We start from the raw sequence: 23,079 nt of genomic DNA on the forward strand, positions 1-23,079 counted from the left end.
CCGGGGATCGGCGCGCGTATTTCGAGACACGCGTCACCGATCCCGATGAACGAGATACACCACAGCCGACGTTATGAGCGCGATAATTAATTGACTCTCGTCTCGTTGGAGGGAAAGTTGGAGCGCGGTGAACGCGGCACACAATGGATCGACAGGAACTTTCATCCGGGAAGTTTGATTCGGGGCGTAGGAAATGATTGGCCGAACAACCGCCAATCAATTCTGCAGAGACAGGGGCGATGATCGTGTAATTATCGGCCCTCTTCGCACAACTTTGGAACGGTAATTTGCATCTACGATGCGCCATCTACGAATTCTTGTAACGAGGAGGGGGGTATTAATTGGGAACATCGAATAATTATATCGGTAATATATAAAGTGTTTCGGTTTCAGAAACTCTTCGATAAAGCCTCGATTCTGTTTGTTATATTTATGAGTTTTTCGGGGAAATCGACGAGCGAAACGATTGGCCAGCCTCTATATATTTGTTTCGAAATTACATGGCAATAATTCGATGCGTGTCATATAATACATTCGTTTAAATATTGTGAAAAGATTATCTTCGAAAATTTAGCAAAAAGCGATGTAATGACGCATCGATTATTCACAGTTCCTACACGCTTCCAACCGGGATATATCGAGCCGTATCGAAGACGAATAAAAATTCAAATAGAATAGAATCCGAAATAGGAGAGCGAATCGCGGCGAATCCTCGAAGAACAGAACCGTAAAACGTGCATCGACGATAACATCGTTCGCGTGAAAAAAAAAAAAAAAAAAGAGAAAAGAAAAGAACCAGTGGATAATAAAACAGGAAAAATCGCGGCTACGATCGTTACGTGGCGTCGCGTCGTTCTTTTCTCATCGAAACTCTCATCAACCGTGGAAATCGCCGCGTCAGTGTTTCCTCAAGTGGTTGATAACGATCGTGAATGGGGGACGAAGGAGGCACGGACGAGCAATAACGCGTGCGCTCCGAACGCGTTTCTCGGCGGAAGACCGAGGTGTGGGAGGGGCGTTGCGTGTCCGTGGCAGGAATCAGCGGCCGGTGGAAATGCTTTTAACGCCACGGGGCGAAATCCTGGTTGATGACAATTCCGCAACGCGGGGCTCGCCTTTTGCCACGTCGCTTCTTTCGCGGGGCTTCCACGCACGCCCCAAGCGAAATTTCCGTATTACGCTCACGACGCTGCCTCGATATCGTTCCCTTTTCCATCCTCCGTTTCCTTGCTTTGATCACCGTCCGTTCCTCCTGGAAAAGGACATCGCGTTGCCTTTGTGCCGTGCCTCCCGTGTGGCGTGCTAACGTTCCTCCCTGTCCTCCTGTACCCCTCCTCTATCGACCTGCAGCGCCGCTCGAGAGAGGGCGCAAAACAATCGATCTCCGTTTTCGAAACTTGGAGGGGGGGGGGGAGCGAAATTAATATTAAAATATGCATCGAAGCGCGGCCACCGCGGATACGGAATTGATTAGCGCGTTCTTATCTCGGGTTTTGTTTTTCTTTTTCTTCTTCTTTTTTTTTTTTTCTCCTTTTTTCGCCGTCGCACGGAAGCAATATTCCCGTGTTAGCGGGTCCAATATCCGAGTGGCCGGCTCGTCGATGGCTTCGCTCGATCAAAAGACACGATGCAACCCTTTGCGCCTCGAGGGATCCCTTTGGAGGGGGTGTAGCATATAAATTGCTCCCCATCGATTCTACGTCACCGATTGTGCGACGCCGATGCGAGCAACCCGCGCTGTAGTCTTCCCTTCCCTGTGTGTTAGAGGAATAGTGGAAGTGGATAGAGGTGGTGGTTTGTTGACTGGGGCTGTGTTTCGCAAAACGGGAATTGCGGTACGCGCGTACGGTTGTGCATGTGAGAGAGAGAGAGAGAGAGAGAGAGAGAGAGAGTTTCTTCAGTTGGATGAAGAAGAAGGAGGAGGAGGAAGAAGTTTGAAAGAGAAGCAAAGTTATTTAAAGGGTGTTTCGAATCGAAATTTCGTATTTTGTGGTTATTTGTCGGGCAATTCGTATATGTGTACATAGCTTTCTACGTGGTGAATATTTTTTCCTCGATCGATCGAATTTTCGAGGGAAAAGCGTATATATTTCGATATGAAAAATAGAGTCGCAGGGATATAATTATACGTAACGCGAAGTTACGTGATAAATTCTAAGTAATAGGAATGAAACTGACACTTATGGAATTCCGGGACGTTTGTACGAAAATTATACCATTCCCTACGAGAACGCTACCCTCTCTCTGGCTAATGAATAAAGTATGCAGATGTTCGGATAGAAAGATAAAATTAAACCGGACACTTTCTGCCTTTATTTCGGAGGGGTATATATCCACCATTTCGTATATCACGAAATCGCATACCCAAATAATTAATTTATTCCCTTATTCATGCACCGGGATAAAGCCTACAAAACTTCCCGTACAATTTCGCATAAATATTCCCGCATTTCATTAACATTCTTATTTTGTGATCGATCGAATGATACATAGCACGCATTAAAATTCTCGTGAAAAATTTATCGTACGCTTGATCTCGTGACGAAATTAACGTACGCATTGTACGGAAGAATCGAACTTCGCGAATAAAAAAGTATAGAAAGGTGTCGCAAATATTTTCTTCGAAGCGTCTTGGTCGACGAAGATCTTTTTGTTTCATTCCAATAATATCTTTCAAAGCGTTTCAAAGTTATAAAGATTGAAAAGTGTGACGTTAAAATACAAGGGTCGGTTCAATGGCCATTCGTGTACGCGATCTACATTTTCTCCTGGAAATGCGTAGTCGCGTTTACTGGTAGTAAAAAAAAAAAAAAAAAAAAAAGAAACGATGATTCAGAATCTGTCACTGACCATCGCACTGGAGCGGAGCTTGAAGTAGATGAGGTAGAAGAGAGGGAGAGATCGAGTTTCGCGACGAAGAAAGAGATGGTAGAAATTTCTTCAAAATTACTGCTTTCTTTGGAAGACGATATCTCGCGAAACAAAGGTCGTATCGGTATGAAACGAAAAGCATTTTAAAGAGGAAGCTTCTAACAAGACTAAATTCGAGTAATACTTTCCACTAAACTTTGGAAATACAGCTGTTCAAAGTTACGAGAATTTTAATAGAATTTGAAGAGAAGTTTTTCGAAAGAAACAGAGTTTTATTCTTCGTTCTTGATAGTTCTTTTTTTTTTTTTTTTTTTTTTATAACAGAGTCATGGATATTCCTACAGTTTCTACGTATAAAATTTTCTGGATTTTAAAAATTTATGAAACGCGTAATTTAAAAAGTTTTTCTCTCGGTTTCGTTTAAATCGGTTATACGTGAAATTGCTAGTATATTTAAACGCACCAAGTGTGTATTTTGCAACTGTATTATTCAACAAACAGCCGGGTACTTTTATGAAATACCAAGCTGCGTCTCGGTTTTACCCAGTTTTCCTTCTCGTAATTCACTTTCATGCGACTTCCCGTGAAATGTTTGCTTTCACTCGTCCCGTACAAGCACGCGCGCACGTGGTTCCATGAAAATTTACGTAAATAAAGCATGGCATATAATATGCTGAAAACGTTTTTTGCCAATATTTTTTAAAACAACACCGAGGGATAAACTTTTTGAGGATAACCTAAAGAAAATACACACAGGTAAAGTTTTACCCGGTAGATTTGAAAAAAATTTCTTCTGTGAAAATTCAAAATTCGTTAATAAAAAAATATATATATATATATATATTCTTCACGATTCTTCTCGCCAAAATTTCATTCAAAAAATTTCGATCATTCGTTTCATCATACCCATCCAATCGGATAAAATAGTCTATGCGAAAATATACGGACGATCTTTCCTCTCTTTTCCACGAGAAAATCCTATCAATTCGTCTTCATTTATTGGCGCGCGCACACATTTCGTTCACTCCGGAATTTTGGCGAAAAGATTCAGGCATGTGGCCAAAAGCAGGGACGTTGTCGTTATCATCGTCATTGGAGCATATGCCGAGCGAAGAAGTCGCGCAACCGGAATACCGCTCTACCAAGCATCTTTTATTCTGGGTAAGCAATATATTTGCTGTACCGTATTTTCTATCAATCTGTTAAATGTACCAAAAAAGGACCGATCGTTCATTTTCGTTTATTCATCGTAAATTGATCCATCGATTTTATCCAAAACACATCGTCGAAACATTTATATTTGTCGTAGACTTTAAATATCCGGCGTATTTCCAATATTACTAGGGTAGTGGAAAGGAATGGAATATTTCCGGAATAGTGAACGAGAAGGTATTTTGAATGCACGCGAAAGACTGGATGGACGTTTGCAACGTGTATCGAACTTAAAGTTTCGAGATGAGAACGCATAACGAAGTTACAAAAGAGGCAGGGATAAAACTTGATTATTGAACTTGTTATTGGTTTCATCTGGTTTCGGAACACCTTCGCTGTTTGCCACTTCTTTTCCTCCCACTCTCCTTATTTCTTTTTTTTTTCTTTCTGTCTTTCTTCTTCTTTTTTTTTTTTTTTTTAGTGAGCAAAACGAGAAGTTCACGACCCTGTAGCCTATATTACATCGATTCGATGAGAGACCATCGAACTTACTTTGAAACTTGAAATTGCATATTATTGGATTCTATCGACATCCACGATATTTCAGGAGAAATACAATGACCGCGTCCAAATTTTACTTTATGCACAGAATACAGCGTATAATTGCCACTACGATTTTATTATCATTCATTTATTATCACACATATATTTCATTCTACATTTTATAAAAACAATATCTTTACACATATTTTACGTATCTTTATTTTTATTCATATAAACTTATATATCCTATCTATTTATTTATCTATTCTGCACTATCCTTTCTAATTCACCTATCCTCATAATATCTCATTAAACCCTCCTAACTCCATACCATATTCCCTATCTGTTCTTTAGAAATAAGTAAAATGTTTAAAAAATGATTAAAACGTAACACTTTGGCAAGATGACTATTCAGAAGGTAAGTATGAAACAGGTAAGTAAAAAAAAATTTTGCATATCAGTTCTCTTTCGATTATATTATTTAACAAGATATTAAAAATCCCGAAAAATATTTCATATCGAAAATATTCAACTTTGTATTAGAAGAATATAATTGGATAAGAGGTAACACGCAAAATTTTTCCAACAACTTCGACAATTCTTGAAAATAATATCAAATTTCAAGAATTTCTAAAATTTTTAAAGAAACGAAATTTTCAACCAATTTTTCGACTTTGTTTTAGGAGAACATAAGTTGGATGAGAAGATTGCTCAAACAGATTCAACTACTTGGAGCATAAGATCGACCACCAACATGATTTGCAAGCAGATTCATGTATCAGCCCTTACTTCGCTGCTATCATTCCAATGAGAATCTCTAAATTGAAACTGGATCACTGCAAGCATCAAGACAACGTATAATTGCGACCATTCTAATACAGTAATATAAGTTTAAATTGTATATAATATGTACTTATGTAACTTTAATATTTAATAAACATATATTTTTGTACAAATATTTTTTATCTTCTTTTTATTTCTCACCTTAATCCCCTTATTTCCTAAAAATATAATAACCGAAAAGCTTGAGTTTGACGAAAGTGGACAAAATATAGGTAAGTCAAATTTTATAATTGCTTTTAATTAAAAAAAAAACAAAAAATGATCCACTAGAGGCCACATTTAAAAAAGTAAGTATAAAAAATTAATTATATATATTGAAAAATTAAAATTCCATCAATTATTAGAAATGACGTCAAATTCGTGAAAAAAAAAATTCGAAATTTTTGAATCAAAATTGATCAAAATTTTTGGCCAATTTTTCGACTCTGTATTAGGAGAATATACCTTGATAAGAGGTCGTTTAAATTTTTGTGGGAAATTCAAATTCTTGAACTTATCGAAATTTTTCAGCGAACGAAAATTTTTGCCAATTTTTCGACTTTGTATTAGGAGAATATAAGTTGATAGGAGGTCTCTTAAATTTTTGCGGGAAATTCAAATTCTTGAAATTATCAAAATTCTTCAGCGAACGAAAATTTTTGCCAATTTTTCGACTTTGTATTAGGAGAATATAAGTTGATAGGGGGTCGTTCAAATTTTTCTGGGAAATTTAAATTCTACAAATTATCGAAATTCTTTAAATTTTTGTGGGAAATTCAAATTCTTGAAATTATCGAAATTTTTAAGCGAACGAAAATTTTTGCCAATTTTTCGACTTTGTATTAGGAGAATATAAGTTGATAGGAGGTCTCTTAAATTTTTGCGGGAAATTCAAATTCTAGAAATTATCAAAATTCTTCAGCGAACGAAAATTTTTGCCAATTTTTCGACTTTGTATTAGGAGAATATAAGTTGATAGGGGGTCGTTCAAATTTTTCTGGGAAATTTAAATTCTACAAATTATCGAAATTCTTTAAATTTTTGTGGGAAATTCAAATTCTTGAAATTATCGAAATTTTTCAGCGAACGAAAATTTTTGCCAATTTTTCGACTTTGTATTAGGAGAATATAAGTTGATAGGAGGTCCTTTAAATTTTTGCGGGAAATTCAAATTCTTGAAATTATCAAAATTCTTCAGCGAACGAAAATTTTTGCCAATTTTTCGACTTTGTATTAGGAGAATATAAGTTGATAGGGGGTCGTTCAAATTTTTCTGGGAAATTTAAATTCTACAAATTATCGAAATTCTTTAAATTTTTGTGGGAAATTCAAATTCTTGAAATCATTGAAATTTTTAAGCGAACGAAAATTTTTGCCAATTTTTCGACTTTGTATTAGGAGAATATAACTTGATAGGAGGTCGTTTAAATTTCGGTGGGAAATTCAAATTCCTGAAATTATCGAAATTTTTCAGAGAACGAAAATTTTTGCCAATTTTTCGACTTTGTATTAGGAGAATATAACTTGATAGGAGGTCGTTTAAATTTCGGTGGGAAATTCAAATTCCTGAAATTATCGAAATTTTTCAGAGAACGAAAATTTTTGCCAATTTTTCGACTTTGTATTAGGAGAATATAACTTGATAGGAGGTCGTTTAAATTTCGGTGGGAAATTCAAATTCCTGAAATTATCGAAATTTTTCAGAGAACGAAAATTTTTGCCAATTTTTCGACTTTGTATTAGGAGAATATAACTTGATAGGAGGTCGTTTAAATTTCGGTGGGAAATTCAAATTCCTGAAATTATCGAAATTTTTCAGAGAACGAAAATTTTTGCCAATTTTTCGACTTTGTATTAGGAGAATATAACTTGATAGGAGGTCGTTTAAATTTCGGTGGGAAATTCAAATTCTACAAATTATCGAAATTCTTTAAATTTTTGTGGGAAATTCAAATTCTTGAAATTATCGAAATTTTTAAGCGAACGAAAATTTTTGCCAATTTTTCGACTTTGTATGAGGAGAATATAACTTGATAGGAGGTCGTTTAAATTTCGGTGGGAAATTCAAATTCCTGAAATTATCGAAATTTTTCAGCGAACGAAAATTTTTGCCAATTTTTCGACTTTGTATTAGGAGAATATAAGTTGATAGGAGGTCCTTTAAATTTTTGCGGGAAATTCAAATTCTTGAAATTATCAAAATTCTTCAGCGAACGAAAATTTTTGCCAATTTTTCGACTTTGTATTAGGAGAATATAAGTTGATAGGGGGTCGTTCAAATTTTTCTGGGAAATTTAAATTCTACAAATTATCGAAATTCTTTAAATTTTTGTGGGAAATTCAAATTCTTGAAATTATCGAAATTTTTAAGCGAACGAAAATTTTTGCCAATTTTTCGACTTTGTATTAGGAGAATATAACTTGATAGGAGGTCGTTTAAATTTCGGTGGGAAATTCAAATTCCTGAAATTATCGAAATTTTTCAGAGAACGAAAATTTTTGCCAATTTTTCGACTTTGTATTAGGAGAATATAACTTGATAGGAGGTCGTTTAAATTTCAGTGGGAAATTCAAATTCCTGAAATTATCGAAATTTTTCAGAGAACGAAAATTTTTGCCAATTTTTCGACTTTGTATTAGGAGAATATAACTTGATAGGAGGTCGTTTAAATTTCGGTGGGAAATTCAAATCCCTGAAATTATCGAAATTTTTCAGAGAACGAAAATTTTTGCCAATTTTTCGACTTTGTATTAGGAGAATATAACTTGATAGGAGGTCGTTTAAATTTCGGTGGGAAATTCAAATTCCTGAAATTATCGAAATTTTTCAGAGAACGAAAATTTTTGCCAATTTTTCGACTTTGTATTAGGAGAATATAACTTGATAGGAGGTCGTTTAAATTTCGGTGGGAAATTCAAATTCTACAAATTATCGAAATTCTTTAAATTTTTGTGGGAAATTCAAATTCTTGAAATTATTGAAATTTTTAAGCGAACGAAAATTTTTGCCAATTTTTCGACTTTGTATTAGGAGAATATAACTTGATAGGAGGTCGTTTAAATTTCGGTGGGAAATTCAAATTCCTGAAATTATCGAAATTTTTCAGCGAACGAAAATTTTTGCCAATTTTTCGACTTTGTATTAGGAGAATATAAGTTGATAGGAGGTCCTTTAAATTTTTGCGGGAAATTCAAATTCTTGAAATTATCAAAATTCTTCAGCGAACGAAAATTTTTGCCAATTTTTCGACTTTGTATTAGGAGAATATAAGTTGATAGGGGGTCGTTCAAATTTTTCTGGGAAATTTAAATTCTACAAATTATCGAAATTCTTTAAATTTTTGTGGGAAATTCAAATTCTTGAAATTATCGAAATTTTTAAGCGAACGAAAATTTTTGCCAATTTTTCGACTTTGTATTAGGAGAATATAACTTGATAGGAGGTCGTTTAAATTTCGGTGGGAAATTCAAATTCCTGAAATTATCGAAATTTTTCAGAGAACGAAAATTTTTGCCAATTTTTCGACTTTGTATTAGGAGAATATAACTTGATAGGAGGTCGTTTAAATTTCGGTGGGAAATTCAAATTCCTGAAATTATCGAAATTTTTCAGAGAACGAAAATTTTTGCCAATTTTTCGACTTTGTATTAGGAGAATATAACTTGATAGGAGGTCGTTTAAATTTCGGTGGGAAATTCAAATTCCTGAAATTATCGAAATTTTTCAGAGAACGAAAATTTTTGCCAATTTTTCGACTTTGTATTAGGAGAATATAACTTGATAGGAGGTCGTTTAAATTTCGGTGGGAAATTCAAATTCCTGAAATTATCGAAATTTTTCAGAGAACGAAAATTTTTGCCAATTTTTCGACTTTGTATTAGGAGAATATAACTTGATAGGAGGTCGTTTAAATTTCGGTGGGAAATTCAAATTCTACAAATTATCGAAATTCTTTAAATTTTTGTGGGAAATTCAAATTCTTGAAATTATCGAAATTTTTAAGCGAACGAAAATTTTTGCCAATTTTTCGACTTTGTATTAGGAGAATATAACTTGATAGGAGGTCGTTTAAATTTCGGTGGGAAATTCAAATTCCTGAAATTATCGAAATTTTTCAGCGAACGAAAATTTTTGCCAATTTTTCGACTTTGTATTAGGAGAATATAACTTGATAGGAGGTCGTTTAAATTTCGGTGGGAAATTCAAATTCCTGAAATTATCGAAATTTTTCAGAGAACGAAAATTTTTGCCAATTTTTCGACTTTGTATTAGGAGAATATAACTTGATAGGAGGTCGTTTAAATTTCGGTGGGAAATTCAAATTCCTGAAATTATCGAAATTTTTCAGAGAACGAAAATTTTTGCCAATTTTTCGACTTTGTATTAGGAGAATATAAGTTGATAGGAGGTCCTTTAAATTTTTGCGGGAAATTCAAATTCCTGAAATTATCAAAATTTTTCAGAGAACGAAAATTTTTGCCAATTTTTCGACTTTGTATTAGGAGAATATAAGTTGATAGGGGGTCGTTCAAATTTTTCTGGGAAATTTAAATTCTACAAATTATCGAAATTCTTTAAATTTTTGTGGGAAATTCAAATTCTTGAAATTATTGAAATTTTTAAGCGAACGAAAATTTTTGCCAATTTTTCGACTTTGTATTAGGAGAATATAACTTGATAGGAGGTCGTTTAAATTTCGGTGGGAAATTCAAATTCCTGAAATTATCGAAATTTTTCAGCGAACGAAAATTTTTGCCAATTTTTCGACTTTGTATTAGGAGAATATAAGTTGATAGGAGGTCTTTTAAATTTTTGCGGGAAATTCAAATTCTTGAAATTATCAAAATTCTTCAGCGAACGAAAATTTTTGCCAATTTTTCGACTTTGTATTAGGAGAATATAAGTTGATAGGGGGTCGTTCAAATTTTTCTGGGAAATTTAAATTCTACAAATTATCGAAATTCTTTAAATTTTTGTGGGAAATTCAAATTCTTGAAATTATTGAAATTTTTAAGCGAACGAAAATTTTTGCCAATTTTTCGACTTTGTATTAGGAGAATATAACTTGATAGGAGGTCGTTTAAATTTCGGTGGGAAATTCAAATTCCTGAAATTATCGAAATTTTTCAGAGAACGAAAATTTTTGCCAATTTTTCGACTTTGTATTAGGAGAATATAACTTGATAGGAGGTCGTTTAAATTTCGGTGGGAAATTCAAATTCCTGAAATTATCGAAATTTTTCAGAGAACGAAAATTTTTGCCAATTTTTCGACTTTGTATTAGGAGAATATAACTTGATAGGAGGTCGTTTAAATTTCGGTGGGAAATTCAAATTCCTGAAATTATCGAAATTTTTCAGAGAACGAAAATTTTTGCCAATTTTTCGACTTTGTATTAGGAGAATATAACTTGATAGGAGGTCGTTTAAATTTCGGTGGGAAATTCAAATTCTACAAATTATCGAAATTCTTTAAATTTTTGTGGGAAATTCAAATTCTTGAAATTATCGAAATTTTTAAGCGAACGAAAATTTTTGCCAATTTTTCGACTTTGTATTAGGAGAATATAACTTGATAGGAGGTCGTTTAAATTTCGGTGGGAAATTCAAATTCCTGAAATTATCGAAATTTTTCAGAGAACGAAAATTTTTGCCAATTTTTCGACTTTGTATTAGGAGAATATAACTTGATAGGAGGTCGTTTAAATTTCGGTGGGAAATTCAAATTCCTGAAATTATCGAAATTTTTCAGAGAACGAAAATTTTTGCCAATTTTTCGACTTTGTATTAGGAGAATATAACTTGATAGGAGGTCGTTTAAATTTCGGTGGGAAATTCAAATTCCTGAAATTATCGAAATTTTTCAGAGAACGAAAATTTTTGCCAATTTTTCGACTTTGTATTAGGAGAATATAACTTGATAGGAGGTCGTTTAAATTTCGGTGGGAAATTCAAATTCTACAAATTATCGAAATTCTTTAAATTTTTGTGGGAAATTCAAATTCTTGAAATTATTGAAATTTTTAAGCGAACAAAAATTTTTGCCAATTTTTCGACTTTGTATTAGGAGAATATAACTTGATAGGAGGTCGTTTAAATTTCGGTGGGAAATTCAAATTCCTGAAATTACCGAAATTTTTCAGCGAACGAAAATTTTTGCCAATTTTTCGACTTTGTATTAGGAGAATATAACTTGATAGGAGGTCGTTTAAATTTCGGTGGGAAATTCAAATTCTACAAATTATCGAAATTCTTTAAATTTTTGTGGGAAATTCAAATTCTTGAAATTATCGAAATTTTTCAGCGAACGAAAATTTTTGCCAATTTTTCGACTTTGTATTAGGAGAATATAACTTGATAGGAGGTCGTTTAAATTTCGGTGGGAAATTCAAATTCCTGAAATTATCGAAATTTTTCAGCGAACGAAAATTTTTGCCAATTTTTCGACTTTGTATTAGGAGAATATAACTTGATAGGAGGTCCTTTAAATTTTTGCGGGAAATTCAAATTCTTGAAATTATCAAAATTCTTCAGCGAACGAAAATTTTTGCCAATTTTTCGACTTTGTATTAGGAGAATATAAGTTGATAGGGGGTCGTTCAAATTTTTCTGGGAAATTTAAATTCTACAAATTATCGAAATTCTTTAAATTTTTGTGGGAAATTCAAATTCTTGAAATTATTGAAATTTTTAAGCGAACGAAAATTTTTGCCAATTTTTCGACTTTGTATTAGGAGAATATAACTTGATAGGAGGTCGTTTAAATTTCGGTGGGAAATTCAAATTCCTGAAATTATCGAAATTTTTCAGAGAACGAAAATTTTTGCCAATTTTTCGACTTTGTATTAGGAGAATATAACTTGATAGGAGGTCGTTTAAATTTCGGTGGGAAATTCAAATTCCTGAAATTATCGAAATTTTTCAGAGAACGAAAATTTTTGCCAATTTTTCGACTTTGTATTAGGAGAATATAACTTGATAGGAGGTCGTTTAAATTTCGGTGGGAAATTCAAATTCCTGAAATTATCGAAATTTTTCAGAGAACGAAAATTTTTGCCAATTTTTCGACTTTGTATTAGGAGAATATAACTTGATAGGAGGTCGTTTAAATTTCGGTGGGAAATTCAAATTCCTGAAATTATCGAAATTTTTCAGAGAACGAAAATTTTTGCCAATTTTTCGACTTTGTATTAGGAGAATATAACTTGATAGGAGGTCGTTTAAATTTCGGTGGGAAATTCAAATTCTACAAATTATCGAAATTCTTTAAATTTTTGTGGGAAATTCAAATTCTTGAAATTATCGAAATTTTTAAGCGAACGAAAATTTTTGCCAATTTTTCGACTTTGTATTAGGAGAATATAACTTGATAGGAGGTCGTTTAAATTTCGGTGGGAAATTCAAATTCCTGAAATTATCGAAATTTTTCAGAGAACGAAAATTTTTGCCAATTTTTCGACTTTGTATTAGGAGAATATAACTTGATAGGAGGTCGTTTAAATTTCGGTGGGAAATTCAAATTCCTGAAATTATCGAAATTTTTCAGAGAACGAAAATTTTTGCCAATTTTTCGACTTTGTATTAGGAGAATATAACTTGATAGGAGGTCGTTTAAATTTCGGTGGGAAATTCAAATTCCTGAAATTATCGAAATTTTTCAGAGAACGAAAATTTTTGCCAATTTTTCGACTTTGTATTAGGAGAATATAACTTGATAGGAGGTCGTTTAAATTTCGGTGGGAAATTCAAATTCCTGAAATTATCGAAATTTTTCAGAGAACGAAAATTTTTGCCAATTTTTCGACTTTGTATTAGGAGAATATAACTTGATAGGAGGTCGTTTAAATTTCGGTGGGAAATTCAAATTCCTGAAATTATCGAAATTTTTCAGAGAACGAAAATTTTTGCCAATTTTTCGACTTTGTATTAGGAGAATATAACTTGATAGGAGGTCGTTTAAATTTCGGTGGGAAATTCAAATTCTTGAAATTATCAAAATTCTTCAGCGAACGAAAATTTTTGCCAATTTTTCGACTTTGTATTAGGAGAATATAAGTTGATAGGAGGTCCTTTAAATTTTTGCGGGAAATTCAAATTCTTGAAATTATCGAAATTTTTCAGCGAACGAAAATTTTTGCCAATTTTTCGACTTTGTATTAGGAGAATATAAGTTGATAGGAGGTCGTTTAAATTTTTGCGGGAAATTCAAATTCTTGAAATTATCAAAATTCTTCAGCGAACGAAAATTTTTGCCAATTTTTCGACTTTGTATTAGGAGAATATAAGTTGATAGGGGGTCGTTCAAATTTTTCTGGGAAATTTAAATTCTACAAATTATCGAAATTCTTTAAATTTTTGTGGGAAATTCAAATTCTTGAAATTATGGAAATTTTTAAGCGAACGAAAATTTTTGCCAATTTTTCGACTTTGTATTAGGAGAATATAAGTTGATAGGAGGTCCTTTAAATTTTTGTGGGAAATTCAAATTCTTGAAATTATCAAAATTCTTCAGCGAACGAAAATTTTTGCCAATTTTTCGACTTTGTATTAGGAGAATATAAGTTGATAGGAGGTCGTTCGAGAAATTTTTCCAAGAATTTTAGCTGTTCTTGGAAATGACGTCAAATTCCTGAAAGCTTTGAAACTCGAAAATTTTACAAATTTTGGGAGTAGGGAAATAAATAAAAACTTTGGGTTGTTACAAAAAATAATGCGTTTATTTATATTTTTAATTTTACATTTACATTTTTGGTTTATTTATTTACATTTTTAATATTTATTTACAGTTTTGAAAATTATCGTATCTCTTGAGCAAATGAAAAATTTTTCCAATTTTTCGACTTTGTATTAGGAGAATATAAACTGACAGGAGCCTCCTCTTGAAATTTTTCCACGAATTTCGGCACTTCTTGGTAGTGATGTACTTGGAAGTATGTATTTTGTGATGTATGGCATCTTCTGTAATAAAATATTAAACCGTATAAATTAAAAAATTATTATATAGGTTAGAATAATATAATTAAGATTAAATATATATAATATATATAAAAATTATATAAAAAATTTAATTATTAATCAACGTATAAGATATATATACCTTGTCTATAGTCGAAGATATCGATGTTATACATATTATGCTGATATATTCACTAATGGTTATCTTCTTTCATATATTTTTTTCTCTTGGATGATTCTCCGATTGTAGATTATCCTTTATATCATATATAAAATAATTTCTGATTTTATTATTTTTTTCTCTCTTACTTCCATCTCTCTAATATCTTCTGTATTTGCTTTATTTATCCAATTTTTCGAATTTATATTAGGATAATATAACTGGATAGGAAATGGTACCTGAATTTTTCAAACAATTAATGAAAGCAAAAATTTTTGTCCACATTTTGCAATTTTAGAAATGTATTAGAAATGTAATAGAAGATTGCACACAATTTTATTTTTAGGAACAAAAATTTTTGCTTAAGTATATATTTAATTATATTTAATCGAAATACTTACCTCTATAATTACCTATTTCAATCGCAATTTTTTTACGGTATTAACCTTCTTTTTTATAACTTTCTTAGTACTAAAGAGAATATTCCTGTTAGGCTTGTATCATAGATCTGCTATTTGTTCGAGCACTGAAACAAAAAAAAAAATATATAAGTTTGTTGTTTGTCAAAATAGAATAAGACAAACGATTAATAATTCTATCATTTGTTAAGAATAATAAGACAAGTAGTGCAGATCAGGCATTTATCAGTTGAATAGGTTAAGACTCTCATAGAGATTCTCGGACAAATAGCGCAACTTAGTCATTTGTTACCAAGTAGAATAAGGCTGTCACGGTTGGGTTAGTAATATAGGTCTCCCATTTGTCAAACGTGTAATATAAGACGAGTATAGGTCAGTTATTCGTCAGGCAGGTAGAACGAGACAGTAATTACTTATATAATAATATAATCTTTACCAAAAAAAAAAAAAAAAAAAATAACAAATATTCATTGAATAAAAGACGAGTACAATCATATTTAGAAACGCATATTTAATGTGTAAGAAAAATTATACATTATACTCGTAACTATCTATAATTATTCTATCCTACTGTTTTCTTTCTCTGTCTTTCTTTTACCTCGTCTTTTATCGAAACTCAGACCCGTGGAATTTGAATACTTTTATTCGCATGTCGGAATGGCGTGTTCAATCTGTTTACCATCTAGAATTGTCGCGTGGATCGAAAACAACGGTACCTGCCACGACGGGATACTTTTTTAAGCACGTACAAAAGGAGCACGAACGAGATTGGACCGAGTACCGACAATTTATTTCTAATTATTGTACCGCATACGTAGCAATGTTTCCGCGGCAGTAATTGTTCAATCGTTAGTCAGTCCGGGAACGAAAGAATTGTTGTCCGACACGCAACCGGCTTTCGTTTCGAAACCACGTTACGGAAAATCGTCGTGGACGTTGATGGATGCGAATCAACCTTGAAACAATCCCAAGAAAATTGTTCATTCCCTCAACCTGTATAATACAGCGATCAACTAACTAGGATCAGTATTTTTTAACGAACCTGCCTTAATAATTTCTTGCGAGTCATTTCGTGCGAGTTACACGAGTTGTAAAAGGGTAAGGGAGATTGTGTAAACCGCGTGATTACACAATCGCTCACTCACTTTAAATCGGTATGAAACGATCGAAATGCTTTGAAAACAATTTATTTTTACAAATTAAAAAAAAAAATGATTGAAAAATGTTTTCGCGAAAAAAAGCGCGTGACAACAAACAAAGGTGATAAAAAAAAAAAAAAAAAAAAAAAAAAAGAAGAAATACAGTCGAAACTCTGTAACTAGAACCTCTATAATACAAAAAATAAAACCTCTATAAAATTGCAATTTCATTCCCTTCCGCCTCGCCGTGAAATTGAAATACAAACTTATTTTAACTCGAATTACTTTCAACATGCGCGCCATTTTAATCCTACATTTTTGTTTCAAAAAATTCATTTCAGGAATATCGTGGAACAAATAATAATAATATAATTCTCAACGAGAAATCCCTTCTTTTTCTTCAAATAATTGATTCACTCGTGACGAAAATTGCTAGATACTTCAGATCAGAGGGATTCCAAAGAAGAGCAACGCGCATAAGGGAAGGAGGGTTCGTTTCTGACGCAACGCGATATCAATTTGCCCAATTAAACGCCTCCCCTCTCTCCAACAGGTAAACGCGTTATCTGCACGATTATATCCGTTAGCAACCCCTTCGATCTATATATAACACCTGGCGGTTAAGATTCGTCGAAACGCTAGCTTGGAAACACGCAGTCGCGACAGACACCGCGGAATATCTATGGTTGAAACCTTGTTAGAGGTGAGCACAGTTGGCACTACACAATCTCATATCCTCTGCTCGTCGTACGTGGCGTCGCGAGAACCTGTTTCGACCAAATGAAACCTCAGCCGTTCGTCCACAACGTTGCAACGTTGAGGGAAGATCAGGGAGGGTTTCAGAGAACGTTTCTTAGGGATCAACGGAGGATCATTTGTTTCGATGGGAATAGGGGGGATTCCGCTTGGAAATTTGTTCTTTTATCGTTTCCATGAATTTATATCGAGAAATTATCTAAAAACTTTATACTAACTATAAAAATGTGGAAGAAATATCTTGTGTACGAAGCGTAAGAAGGAATGCTGGGATCACTAAATTAATGTTATTTCTATCCGAAGAATCTAGGAATCTAGGAAAAATAACACACACGAAAATAATTGCGAATAATTTTGAGTAAATGAGTAGGGAAATTAACGTGTGGAATAGAGTAGCCAATTGTACACAAGTAGTACGAGTCAATCATTCGTTAGTAAGTAATTCAAATCTTCATTTATTAAATAAGTAAGGTAAGACGAGTAGCATAGGTCAAGCATTTATCGCACAAACATCTATTATTACATCTCTCTCTATTAAAAAAATTTATTACATTTGTGTACAATGGCATTTTCTCAAAATCGATATCGATTTTTAATTTCCTTACCAATGAACAAAACATGAGCAATAAGGAAATTAAATCCACAAATCATCGAATTAAATAAACAAAATTTTCTCTATCGTGCAAACGTTCGCGTCAATTCGAATGATAAATTCTAATTACACATAAAAGGAGGTAAGATGAAAGTTGTTTGTTTGTCTAGTCGACTTGAAATAGTAAAAAATAATTAAGGCAGGAACGCGTGTCGGAATATTGAAGTTAATTTCGCGAATAATCGTCGGGACCATTTGGCGAATGTTCTGGCGGAAGTGGATCCTCGGCGTAAATCGTGGAAAAGAAGATGGAGGAGAAAAGAGCGAAGAGGGGGAGGGGAGAGAGAAAGAGAAACTTGTTCCGTGGCGCGTCTTCTGGTGGAACTGTGCAATTACTAACTAACCGGCCAGCTAAAGTTTAAGCCTCCTCTAACGAATTCTAACAAATTTTAACTATACGAGGAAACTACGCTTTTCATCGATCACGAAGATCATAAGGAAGATATATTTTAATTCAAAAGTTGAAGAAACTCGCTCTCGATCTACCCTTGTTTGTAACTTGGAATTCCTCGCGCCCACTTCTTTTTACTTAATATCTACTCGTAAAGTTTCTACTTATAATTCAAGCTGCAAGAAATAAAAATTGTTATTTCAACGCGTTATATCCATTACATCCGGTATACAGTAGATAATCAGTAGATATAAAAAAAGAAATGCACAAATTTCTTTTGATTCCCACCCTCCCCCCTCCCCCTCGATTTTTCAAAAATAAAATAACCGTCCGCGAAATAAAATTAGAAAAGTGGAAGGAAGAGATTGAAATGAAGCACGTCTGCCGAAAAAACGCGAAAAAAAGTATTTGGCAAAATTCCCATCGATTCCAGTGCACCAAGCATCGCGTCTCAAAGATGATCACCGTATCCTCTCGCTGTCCCGAAAGATTTACGGATAATCTCGGAATTATTCTCGAAGAAACGAGAAACACGAGCGGAACGGAAGAAGTTGCTCGCTCCATCGCTAAAATGATTGCGGTGATGATTCATTGCGAGCACGCAGCCACCGTCGAATTCATCACCGCAATAACTCGGAGTGGCTCCATGTATTTTACCTCGATCGTCGACACTCCGCGGCACAAACACTCTTCCCTTTAAACGATCCTACCACTCCCTTTTTCCCCCGCCTAATCTTTCTATCCCTTTCCTACGTGGAAAATTCACGCGCTCTCCCTCCTTCTACTATTTCAAAAACTCGGAATTCCAACGACGAAGGAGGAGGAGGAGGAAGGAAGTTTGCGGGGCGAGGGTAAAATAGGTGAAAATTAGGAACGAAGAGGGCGGTTTGATAGGGTGAAGCGGGTAAAGGGTGCGTATAATCGCGCCGCCTGTCGTTCCTCTGTAATAACCGCACGCTATTAAGGGCGGTTGGTTCACAGGCTGCGATGAAGACGATGAAGGGTGGAGCGGCGGGTGGAGAAGGCGCGCACCGTCCGCCGCAATTAGTTTTACGCTGCTCCCTCCCTCCCTCCCTCCCTCCCTCTCTCTCTCATCTCCTCTTCTTTTTCGACGGGGGGAAAGGGAGACGAGGTTGATCAGCTGCTATCGCTGCTCCCCTTTAGAAATTCCCTTTCCGCCTAGTCGTTGCAGGGAAATTCAAACACGCGTAACGAAGGTTAATATCGTGTCTACACACAGTGGTTGGTATCCCTCGTCTTGGTATTTTTTCACCCTCCGTTCTCTCCCTCCCTTCACGCCACCCTCGTTCCTCGAGAATTCGTTTATAAAGGGGTGGGTGGGTCGGAAGGACACGGCCGCGATACTTTCTCTTCCTCGTTGGCGAGCTCGTTAAGAATTCATGAGTGGAATATGTCGGGGAGGATCGTTCCTACGAAATTTCCAGGGAGGAGGGGGATCCCTTAAACGGTCGGAGGTGGCTTCTTGCGTGGAGAGCCCATATATCGAGGCTCTTTTTCCCATTCCATCCCACCCCTTCTTTATTAGGCAAGAATCCGAGGGTCGTCGTGTCTACCACCCCTCGTCGTTTGATTAGCGGCCTCATAAAATATTTATCGACGGGGAAAAATCAGCAAGCCCCGGCGCACGGGGGATATCTCGCGGTGACAGTGGCGCGGTATGGTAAATATTTATGTCAATTACGTATTCCGGGAGCGCGGCCCTTTCGACGTCCATGTTCAAAGGAATTTCTTTAATTCCCGCTCTCTGATCTTTTCGCGAGTGTCGGCCGCGAGGAAAAAAGCAACAAGAGGGTAAGGGGAAAAGCACGGTGAAAAATAGGAGGAGCGAAACCCTTCTATGAATTAATAGAAACTTCGCTAAAAATATGTAAAATATCTTGTAGAGGAACTTAAACAGAGCGGAGGGGGGAGAAAAAGAGACGAAAAGTGCTTCTCATTCATACGTCAAAGTATACACGAACAGAGTGAATATTTATATGTAATCATTTCGATCGTGGTATACGCGATTACAAAAACGAAGAAAAGAAAATTAATTATTCCTCTTCGATATCCGAACCATATACATCGTGTGATAAAACCACATTTCTGGAAAGAGAGAGGCGACATAAAATATTCTAATAACGCGGTGATCACGCGGGAAATTACGTTATTCCGATCTCGATGTCTCGTCGACATTTATGGGGTCATTTATAGGGGAGGGAGAGTATTCGGGATAGTTAGAGGCACGATACGATCGGCGGAGGTGGGTCCAATCATTTCCCAATTAGCAGCTGATTGCGTACAGTCCATGATAGAACTTTGACCTACCGCAGATCGGTCCGCTACGGTTAATTCGGCGAACACCAGAGACGCACGCACTCGATATATGCGCGAGCCGGGCGGGATTGGGAGAGGTTGGCGAGGCTGCATCACCTGCATCAGGTATCGAGATGGCGGCGGAGATGGCGTAGGAGGACGAGAGGGGGTTGGGTTAATATCTCACGACGCGAAACGAGCCGGCAGCAATATCGGGGATCGCGCAAATTGCGATCGGCAACGGAGATCCTTCGCATCTCACGCGACCATGAAGGATTTATAGGATGTCCGTTTTTCATCCGCGCACCGGCGCCGCTCTCAAAATTAGTCGACGATATCTCTCCATTCCTCGCGCTCCTCGCCCTTCTCCCTCCTCGTCGCCGCCGTCGTTTTTCCTTTCGATGGCAGGAGGAGGGGTATTTTCACCGCGAGATATTCCTGTCGCGCCTCGGCTGCTCGATAATCGGAGGGGGAGGAGGGAAGACGAGCAGTGTCGTTTTGGATGTTTCGGATAAAGGGAGATAGTTTGGGTAAAAATGTATGGGTTCGGTAGGATTGCTCGTAAATCATGGATTGGATAGCGCGTGAGAGGGGGACGTGGCATGTGTGTTGTTCGGGATAGACGTACGTTGCAATCTTTTTTACTTGGGCGCACGATAAGAGTTTTTAAAGAGTGCCGTGTTTTAGAGAGGGGAGGACGGTTGTTGAGTGGTGAAAATGAACGTTGGTTTGCAAGGGGTTGCTCGTAAATCGTTGGTTAGAAGGGGAACGAGTAGGGTGTTTGATCGGACATACGTTGCAATCTTTCGAAACGTGCCACGGTTGAAATGGTGCGAAAGCGTAAGGGGAATGAGTACGCGTTTGATCAGACGTGCGTTGAAATCCTTCTCGATGATGATGTGCGATAAAAGTTTTGATCTGGAAACGTTAGTATATAAGAAGACTGTTGTTACACGGTTTTAATTGCCACTTGTCAAATAAATTATCTGAATCTACGAAGATTTCATACTCTTGTAGTCTCCCTCTCAAATTTCTCTCTTTCTTTCACTTCGATACAGTAATAGAATCTTTTTCTCTCCTCTCTCTCTCTCCACAATAAGGTAGTGTCTTTTACGATTCTCTTTGATTTCAAGAGAAGAGCGCAACTAAAGTCGTCAACGAATTTCCACTCATCCCTCCCCCATCGAAAAGATCCGAAAAATTAATCGTCTATGATCAGAATCCTTCGCCTCGTTAACGGACATTGTCGCGCGAAATTAGAGGCCGATTTCGTCTCTTTTAATTCTCGAACAATGCCCGTGAAGCTGATTTGGTACCGAAGGGAAAAAAAGAAACGAACGAAAAAAAAAAAAAAAAGAAAGAGAGAAAGAGAGCATTTCACGCACATACATGACTGCATACGTTAAAAAAGACAACGAACCGAAAAAAAGAACGAAAAACCTAAATACAACAAAAAAACAGACAAAAAAAAAGAGGGAGAGAGAGAGAAAACAAAGAGACAGGGATCAGTCGAGGCTTAAATCACACTGTTTCACGCACTAGGCGTTTTAACCGCTTTAACGAGAGCCGGGAGAGCAGCAGGCATCGTTCATCATTGCGTCATTGTGTGTTGCAGAACCTGGCGACCTAGCCGTCGCGACCCATTGTTCCCCGCTGGCCAACAACGAGCGAGGCAACAGGAACGGCAGCAGCAGCAGCGCGGATGCCAGTGGCACCGCCGCCAGCAAAAGCTATTCGCTCGAGCACCGCATCCAACGCGTGTCTACGCCCTCGGATCGGAGGCATCCGGCTGCGCAACGATCCTGCCGAGGATTATTCGGATGCCGTGCAAGCGTCTTCGCCGCCGCGGAATGTGTCGATCAGAAAATCGGGGATTCTATGCCGCGAGATCTCGCCTGTCCGACCCGCGTCCTCGTAGACAACGGACGCCGAAATCGGGGAGAGGATCTTCGCACGAGCGCCTCCCTCACCTCGCTCCTCTTCCGTTCCGGGGGGGGGGGGGGATCGCCAAATATCCGAGCCTCGCGTTTCGATCGTCGCGTGTATGATGATGGAAGGGGAGGGCTTCGAATCGTCGCGCGTTTTCGTCCTCCAATTTTTTAATTTGACGATTTATCGTCGCGATAATATGGGAAAAGGATCCATTCGTAAAAAAAAAAAAAAAAAAAAAAACGAGAGAGTTCAGAACAGGAAGCTTTAACCAAACGAATTGAAAGGGGTCGAAGAGCACGAACGGAGGGAGAGAGAGATAGATAGATAGAGATTTTCTTTCTTTCTTTCTTTCTTTCTCTCTCTCTTCTCCGGTTCTCGGGCGAAAGAAGAAAACTGGTTTCCGTTCCGTGCGGTTTTGCGCGGTCTATTTGGCCGGATGGGGAGGGGAGGGGAGGTGGAGTGGCCGAGATTTGTCTTTTTTCCAAGTTGCACGCGCCACTGGAGGAAGTCAGGAGGGAGGGGGGCGGTGTTGTTACCGCGGGGAAGATGGATTAAGGAGAAGGGATAGAAGAAGGGTGGAGCAAGAAAGGTGGTGGAGGAAAGAAGGTTCATGAACGCGTGCTCGCGTGCCGTGCGCGAATTAGGAACGGGTCCACGTGTATTTTGTATCTGTGTATTTGGCCACGACAAGCCAGGCTCCCCAGGCGTCCGTAAATCATCCGAATTAGCGCAATTTCGACGTCGAGAGTGGCCCGGAACTGTTTCTGTCTCTCCGCCTTTCTTCGCGGTGGGGGGGCAGGATTAATGGAAGCGACGCGCGCGGCGAAGAATGAAAATTCGGCCGAGGGGTGGAGGCGAGGAGGATCCCCGAGCATCATTAAGCGGAGAGAGTCGGTGGAGGAGGGGGGGAGGTTAAAACGATCGACCTCGAGTCTTCTTGGAAAGGGGAATAAATCTCGCGTTCGTTGGAA

The 23,079-nt window shown here is 36.5% G+C and overlaps 1 protein-coding gene across 2 annotated transcripts in view; it reads left to right on the forward strand.

Annotated features, from left to right (window-relative positions):
* Positions 1-21,951, forward strand: part of LOC100868538 (uncharacterized) — a 37,703-nt gene extending 15,752 nt beyond the window's left edge. Inside the window, exon 2 of one of the 2 annotated variants that reach the window (XM_086914404.1) lies at positions 5,250-5,524. In XM_086914404.1, coding sequence (XP_086770530.1) covers positions 5,250-5,306 — 57 coding nt within the window. In that variant the 3' untranslated portion in view covers positions 5,307-5,524. Of the gene's footprint in view, positions 1-5,249; positions 5,525-21,791 lie in introns of those variants that run through there. The other variant, XM_086914405.1, reaches the window with a different exon arrangement.
* Positions 21,952-23,079: the final 1,128 nt, after the last annotated feature.

The sequence above is a fragment of the Apis florea genome, unplaced genomic scaffold, assembly GCF_048593485.1.
Source record: "Apis florea isolate Af1SG1 unplaced genomic scaffold, ASM4859348v1 contig_3587_pilon, whole genome shotgun sequence".
NCBI lineage: Eukaryota > Metazoa > Arthropoda > Insecta > Hymenoptera > Apidae > Apis > Apis florea.